Below are 8,509 nucleotides of genomic sequence, written 5' to 3'. Positions count from 1 at the left end.
GGTTCTAAGTCCAAAATGGCAACACTCAAGGATCAGCTGATTGTGAATCTTCTTAAGGAAGAACAGAGCCCCCAGAACAAGATTACAGTCATTGGGGTGGGTGCTGTTGGCATGGCCTGTGCCATCAGTATCTTAATGAAGGACTTGGCAGATGAACTTGCTCTTGTTGATGTCATGGAAGACAAAGTGAAGGGAGAGATGATGGATCTCCAACATGGCAGCCTTTTCCTTAGAACACCAAAAATTGTCTCTGGCAAAGACTATAATGTGACTGCAAACTCCAAACTGGTTATTATCACAGCTGGGACACGTCAACAAGAGGGAGAAAGCCGCCTTAATTTGGTCCAGTGTAACGTGGACATCTTTAAATTCATCATTCCTAATGTTGTAAAATACAGTCCTAACTGCAAATTGCTTGTTGTTTCCAATCCGGTGGATATCTTGACCTATGTGGCTTGGAAGTTAAGTGGCTTTCCCAAAAACCGTGTTATTGGAAGTGGTTGCAATCTGGACTCAGCCCGATTCCGATACCTGATGGGGGAGAGGCTGGGAGTTCACCCATTAAGCTGTCATGGGTGGGTCCTTGGGGAGCATGGAGACTCTAGTGTGCCTGTATGGAGTGGAGTGAATGTTGCTGGTGTCTCCCTAAAGAATCTGCATCCTGATTTAGGCACTGATGCAGATAAGGAACAGTGGAAACAAGTTCACAAACAGGTGGTTGACAGTGCTTACGAGGTGATCAAACTGAAAGGCTACACATCATGGGCCATTGGCCTATCTGTGGCAGATTTAGCAGAAAGTATGATGAAGAATCTTAGGCGGGTGCATCCAGTTTCCACCATGATTAAGGGTCTCTATGGAATAAAAGACGACGTCTTCCTTAGTGTCCCTTGCATTTTGGGACAGAATGGAATCTCAGATGTTGTGAAGGTGACTCTGACACCTGAGGAAGAGGCCCGTTTGAAGAAGAGTGCAGATACACTGTGGGGGATCCAGAAAGAGCTGCAGTTTTAAAGTCTTCTGATGTCAGACCACCAGTGGTCTGGACTACAGCAGGATTTTAGTTGGAGATTGTGCATATTGTCCGTTTTATCTGATCTGTGTCTAAGAACATCAGTTTCCTAAAGATAGACATAGTAATGGTTTATGAAACCCAGCATCTGCATCCTGGAGGGTCGTTATCTTTTGTAGTCCTAAACTGGTTAGTGTGAAATAGTTCCACCTCCTCAAAGGCACCACTGCCAATGCTGCTCACACTACAGTTGCCTTCAGACTAGATGTGTGTTCACTGTGTGTTATATAACTTGTGGTTCCTTTTTCTATAATTAGTCACATCCTGGGATCCAATGTAAATCCAATATTGCATGTTTTGTGCATAACTGTTCTAAAGGCTCTTATTCTGTGTACTGTATGTATCAGATTAGTGTACATTGCCATATAATGTAAAAAGAAAAGTCTACATATAAATAATACAGCCAACTATCCAAGTGTCATACCAACTAAAATGCCAAATAAACCTTGAACAGTGGGAAAAAAAGAATATTTTAAAATATTGTATTCCCTTATATTTTCCTCCAGTACTTTTTATAGTTTCATTTTTATGTCAAACAATTTGATTTATGTATAATTAATTTAACTATAAATAATGAAGTAGTAGTCCAGCTTGTTTTTCCTCAACTCTAGACTCTGAAAGAACTGAAAATAGAAGGGGACTAGAGATTTTTTACCTTTCATTTGATATTTTTCTGGACTATTTCTTTTTTTTTTTTAACCAGGCATATATACGTCTTTTATAATTTTAAAACTAATCTTTAAAATGATTTCCATCTGTCCCGGGTCCGGGTGAGCCCGCGGGCCCCTGGATCCGGGTGAGCCTGGGCCCCGGGTCCGGGCGAGGCCGCGGGCCCCTGGAGCCGGGTGAGCCTGGGTCCCGGGTCCGGGCGAGGCCGCAGGCCCCTGGAGCCGGGTGAGCCTGGGCCCCGGGTCCGGGCGAGGCCGCGGGCCCCTGGAGCCGGGTGAGGCCGCGGGCCCCTGGATCCGGGTGAGCCTGGGTCCCGGGTCCGGGTGAGGCCGCGGGCCCCTGGATCCGGGTGAGCCTGGGTCCCGGGTCCGGGTGAGGCCGCGGGCCCCTGGATCCGGGTGAGGCCGCGGGCCCCTGGATCCGGGTGAGCCTGGGTCCCGTGTCCGGGTGAGGCCGCGGGCCCATGGAGCCGGGTGAGCCTGGGCCCCGGGTCCGGGCGAGGCCACGGGCCCCTGGATCCGGGTGAGCCTGGGTCCCGGGTCCGGGCGAGGCCGCGGGCCCCTGGATCCGGGTGAGCCTGGGTCCCGGGTCCGGGCGAGGCCGCGGGCCCCTGGAGCCGGGTGAGCCTGGGTCCCGGGTCCAGGTGAGGCCGCGGGCCCCTGGATCCGGGTGAGGCCGCGGGCCCCTGGATCCGGGTGAACCTGGGTCCCGGGTCCGGGTGAGGCCGCGGGCCCCTGGATCCGGGTGAGCCTGGGTCCCGGGTCCGGGTGAGGCCGCGGGCCCCTGGATCCGGGTGAGCCTGGGTCCCGGGTCCGGGTGAGCCCGCGGGCCCCTGGATCCGGGTGAGCCTGGCCCCGGGTCCGGGTGAGGCCGCGGGCCCCTGGATCCGGGTGGGCCTGGCCCCGGGTCCGGGTGGGGCCGCGGGCCCCTGGATCCGGGTGGGCCTGGCCCCGGGTCCGGGGGGGGCCGCGGGCCCCTGGATCCGGGTGGGCCTGGCCCCGGGTCCGGGGGGGGCCGCGGGCCCCTGGATCCGGGTGGGCCTGGCCCCGGGTCTGGGGGGGGCCGCGGGCCCCTGGATCCGGGTGGGCCTGGCCCCGGGTCCGGGTGAGGCCGCGGGCCCCTGGATCTGGGTGAGCCTGGTCCCGGGTCCGGGTGAGGCCGCGGGCCCCTGGATCCGGGTGAGCCTGGCCCCGGTTCCGGGTGAGGCCGTGGGCCCCTGGATCCCGGTGAGCCTGGCCCCGGGTCCGGGTGAGGCCATGGGCCCCTGGATCCGGGTGAATCAGTGCCCCTGGGTCCGGCCGAGACCAAACCAGAGGGATTCGGACCTGCATTACCACCATTTGTCCACCATCCAGAGCTGAGGGGTCAGTGCCGACATGTACTCATAGGGAACTGATGGACATTGATATTGGGTCTCAAAAGAACTGTTGGTCCAGAAAGAAACTCACTACAGACTGATTCATTTGCCTGTCAGCATAACTATTATTGCTCGCCGCACATTCAATTCTTATAAGTATATCTCTAGTGACACATGATTTCGCTCATCTAGGGGAAATGATGAACAACATAGACTGATGAACAAGAACAGAACCAGAAACAAGGAGGCATCGATCGGACTATCGGGCCTCAGAGGGAGGATAGGGGAGGGTGGGGGGAGGGGGGAGAGATCAACCAAAGGTCTTGTGTGCATGCATATGAGCCTAACCAATGCTTAAGTTCAACAGAGGGTTGGGGCATCCAAGGGGAGGGGTGTGGGATGGGAATGGGGGGATGAGGACAAATATGTGACACCTTGGTCAATAAAGAAATTTAAAAAAAAAAAAAAAAAAGAACATGACCATGCTATATCTACTGTTCTTTTTTGTTCTAAATAAAATTGAATATATTTTATAATAAAGTTGAAATAAATAAAAAAATAAATAAATAAAATAAAATGATTTCCATCTTTTTCATAATCTTTATCTGAATATAGCTTACCCTGAATTTTACACTCTCCTGGGATAGTGGTTGTTGTTTTTTAAGTTTTCCACACCTCCTCTCACATTATGAATCTATTAGTTCCCTGAGAACTGTCGTTATCCCACCTAGTAATGTCAAAACTGACGAGATTTGGATGACAGAGGCCCACAACTGGGAACTCAAGTAGAAGAGAATGAGCACTGGAGCCAGAGTGTGGACAGTGCCTAAATCAGTAGTGAGAGGTACAGGCTATTTCTGTGGACATGAAACAAAGATAGAGCTAGGACCTTTGGCCAGATACTTTATGGAGTGAGCCCAGAAGGCCAACTTCAGCATGGCTGACTTGCTCAGAGGCTGTGTTAACTATAGAAGAAAGATGGGTCCAAGACAACTGAGGAGGTTCTCCATATGACACATAAACTCACCTCTTCTTGATGAAGCAAGCAGCCCCATAAGACTGTGAGTCATGGGAATGGGCACTGGGACTGCACTCAGTAACATTCGCTCCAGTTAAACACCAGAAAACACCTGACCCAAGTTAGCAGCGTGGTTTAATATATGCGAAGTGCTCCAATCAGGACTGTTGCCATGGAAGAAAGAAGTTAGCCCTGTTGTCTTGTTCTTCTCAGAAGCTGTTGTTGGTGCAATCTAGTCTCAGGTCACAGAGCTGAAAAAATGAATCAAGAAACTGCTCAGGTCATGGTGTCACCAGGTGTGGCCCTCACATGCAGAACGACACTGGCAAGTTTGTGGACCTGTACATGCAAATGCTCTGCCAGCAAATGCATTATTGACACCAAGGACCACACCATCCAGATGAGTATGGCTGAAGTTGACAAAGTGACAGGCAGGTTCAATGTCCAGTTTAAAACCTATGCTGTCTGTGGGATCTTTTGCAGAATGGATGAGTCAGATGACTCCATTCTCTGACTGGCCAAGGCCAATAGCATCATCTCACAGATGTGGAATATTTGTCATAAATAAATAGTAAAATAGAATAAAAGCAAGAAAAGAAATAGCTTTCACCACACTTTCAAATATGCCAGGAAGAATGCCCTACTCTAGACTACAGCCATCAGCAGCAGAGGGGACTGGGCAAGGACAACAGTACACAGAACCAAACTCCACCAAGGAAAGGTAAACACAATACCATCAAGTCCCAAGGCTTTACATTTATTGGTAAAGCTCTTTATTGCTATTAACTAGGGGCCCGGTGCATGTAATTCATGCCCAGGGAGGGGGGATCCCTCAACCCCTGCACCCTCTCAAAATCTGGGACCCCTTGGGGGATGTCTGACTGCTGGTTTAGGCCCAATCCTGCAGGGATCCCTATGGAATCGGGCCTAAACCAGCAGTTGGACATCCCTCTCACAATCCAGGACTGAAGGCTCCTAACCACTTGCCTGCCTGCCTGCCTGCCTGATTGCCCCTAACCACTCTGCCTGCCTGCCTGATCGCCCCTAACCACTCTGCCTGCCTGCCTGATCACCCCTAACCACCTCTGCCTCGGCCCCCGCCGCTGCAGCTTCATCTAGAAGGATGTCCAGAAGGTCGTTCGGCTGTCTGGTCTAATTAGCATATTATGCTTTTATTATTATAGATAGTAATGTTCTAGCACAGATGAGGAGCAGGAAGATCAGGTTTGTTGATAATTCAGGCAGCCACTGGAAGGTTTACGACTCAACAACTGTCAAAGCTCAGGCTAGCTCAGGCCTTAGGGACCGCCCTCTCGCCACAGTGACAAGGACCAGCAAGGATCTTCTGTAGTGGTCAATCCAGGGGAGCAAGCCCAGGCCAACACACACAGCGAAAAGTCAAATCAGAAAGGATGCTGAGGACTGAGAAAATTAAGTCCAGGTTTGCTCAAATACAGGGAGTCATAACCAGGTTGGGGGCGGGAGTGGGAAGAGCCTGGGGAGGGAAAAAGTCACTCCCTTTAAGCCAGAACCCCATGCCTCTGCAGTTGACCACAGTTCCTCATGTGTTCTGAACTCTCTGTGCCACAGCAGGATTCCAGAATTTCTAGGGATATTTCTGGGTGCAGGCAGAACTGATGGTCTCTTCTTGCCTTTGGCTCAACCTGACCTCTATGTCTGGCTTTTCTTCAAATATGATTTGGAGACAGTTAATCCAAATATTCTTAGCCTTCATTAATTCAACTCAACAAACAATATGGAACAACAAGTATGGCGTGGTCATGTTATCACACAGTGCCTTAGGTCTCAAATGTTTATGTGTCATTGGTAAACAGGTGCCATTAAAGTCTAAGGAAATCAAGATAGTTGGTATGCTGTGATGGGGAGGGAGACAGATCTGCTAGGGCACCTGAAAACTCTAATTAGTTGCAATAACTGTGGGCATTGACGCCTCTGCGTGAATACAGCAGAGACTGGCTTGGTGCTCCAATCCCATCTCCTCACCTGCAGACATAGGAAGCCTCCCTGACAATTAAGGTGAAGCCATGTAATAATTTTTGTCTGTGCCTGGCCCTAAAACTTCCCACGAGAACCTTGACTCACTCTCCCCTATATGCATGGTTGGAAGAGAAGGATTCTGAAATGATGGAGTTTACAAGATGGAAGCAGCCAGAGTCGCTGACTTTCTACTTGAAGAAAAGCTGCCCACAGGTGCCACAACGCCTGAATTGGACTGTGACACAAGCAATACATTCTTATTGGGTTAATTCATTGAGATTTGGGGATTGTGTGTTAGGCTGCCCTACCATTGAGCAAGTATGGATTGGGGAGGGTCAGGTAGCCATTTTCCCCACTGCTGATGGTGACCTCAAGCATAAATAGATCCCTTGAAGCCCAGAATAAAAGAAAGGAATTGGACTCCGTAGGCAGGTCTTAATCAGAGAGCAGGAGCAGAGCCTCTTCATGGCCTACAGACTCCCTGGTGATTGTCACTGGGATGGCTTCTTCTCTCAGCACAATCCCTCTTACTCACAGGGCTATGGCCTGCCCAGTTGACCTCACACATGGATGGTGGCATCACCTGCCAGCAACTTCAGGAGGAGGAACAACTTTAGAGGAAAAGCAAATGCGGAGACTCAGACCTATAATAATACAATGAAAAGCTACCCACCAGGGTACTGTAGCTAGGGAGCCTATTTCCAGAGGTCATCCAAGATATGAATTAAGTACATTTTTTTTAATTTTCCCTTTCCCACCCCTGGACACCTGCCTGGTTGTTTCATTGTGGTGGTGTTGTTTACCAATGACATAAGCCTAAAGAGATGTGGGATCATTTAGCCATTATACAGTGACCACTCAAAAAACTTCTGTTGAAATTAATAGGTACAACTGAGAGAGCTTGGATCAGAGGCATACTCTTAGCGACTCCAAATCAGATTTGAAAAGAAGCAGTGGCCATACTAATCCCACGGCAGTCCCACAGTAGGACCAGGGGTACCACGGTCAGCTGCAGAGTCATGAAGTTCTGGCTTGAAGGAACTTCCCTTCCCCCACCCCATACACCATCCAGTTGTGTTTCCTGTGTCTGAACCAAAATGCTGGAGATTCAGCATCAGTAACCTTCCCCCAGTGTCCCTGAGGAACTCGCACTTCCTTGGGAAGACATGATATTCCCAAAGAGACAAAGAGAGACAGAGCTTGAGGGCACTGACCAAACCTGGTAATTTTGTGGAGAACCTAATCCTGGTTACCAGCAATGTAACAGAATTTAACAAGGGAGTGTTTCAGCCCTTTGTGAATTATTTGTATAGGAGTAAAAGGGTATTAAACTGAATGAGAGCCTGGATTTAGACTTCATAGGCAAATGGAGTTCTCAGTCCTTCCCCTGATGTACCCACTGGAATATGATATATGGTTCTTGGATACTACCAGGCATCCAAACAAACCCAAACATATCTCTCTTTGCTCCCATATATTTACATGGAAGCAGAACTCCTGAGAGAAAAGAGCCTGAGTCCCTTTGACATCAAGCTACTATTGTGTGCCTGAGGAGCTAGTGTGTCCCTGACTGAGACCGCTGGCATGACCAAGCTACTATGTGTGGCCTGAGAGGGAGAGAAGCAGGAAGTCACAGTGGAATGAGATCTTAGCTGATCCTAGAACTTGCCCTGAACCCACCAGCCCCAAATCAGGTTTATATGCCCACTAAAAGGGCTTGGGGAGGCTCTGAATGGCAATATTGGAGGCTGTGTCAATTGTTATATATAACCCAGGGGAAAGGGCATTACACACACACACACACACACACACACAACACACACACACACACACATTTTATAACTAGACATAACCCAGTAAGAGATGGCTCCCCTTACTGGGAAGGCTGAGGGGGTGATGAGTTGCCAGGTGATGAATGGATTCTTTACCAGGCTGCTTTTTCTGAAGTCTTAAAATTTGATTCACAAATGATTTGAAGTCCAAAATGGGAGCAAAATATTAACCTGCTCCCACTTTTTTTTTCTGATTTCTGGATATTCTTAAATAGCATTCAATCATTTTTAAAACAAAAATTATAAAGAATAAAATTTAAGTGACTTGTGATACCACTTCTCAGACATTTGCTATTTTTTAAATAAATCTTTATTGTTGAAAGTATTAGACATTTGCTATTAACTATAAATGAAAGCAATATTATACCTGGATATGGTTAGATAAGTCAAATATTACAGAAAGATATAAAAAAAATTATAAACCTGCCAATTTTATTTCCTAAAGGCAGCCACTACTTTTTTAAAAATGTTATGGTCACTCAGAAAACTATTGAGTGCATATATCATTTTGCATATCTGTATTTTTATTTATGTAGATTATTCTGCACTTATTATAAAAAGTT

At 48.5% G+C, this 8,509-nt stretch overlaps 1 protein-coding gene across 1 annotated transcript; it reads left to right on the top strand.

Moving 5' to 3' along the window:
- Window positions 1–1,014, top strand: LOC307098481 (L-lactate dehydrogenase A chain-like; the record flags this gene model as incomplete). The annotated part of the gene is made up of 1 exon (XM_079769325.1): window positions 1–1,014. Exon 1 carries the CDS (start codon window positions 16–18, stop codon window positions 1,012–1,014), a length of 999 nt encoding a protein of 332 aa, XP_079625451.1. The 5' UTR covers window positions 1–15.
- Window positions 1,015–8,509: the final 7,495 nt, after the last annotated feature.

This window comes from Cnephaeus nilssonii (genome assembly GCF_951640355.1).
Source record: "Cnephaeus nilssonii genome assembly, chromosome: 4".
NCBI lineage: Eukaryota > Metazoa > Chordata > Mammalia > Chiroptera > Vespertilionidae > Cnephaeus > Cnephaeus nilssonii.
This window is presented reverse-complemented; position numbering and strand designations above follow the sequence as displayed.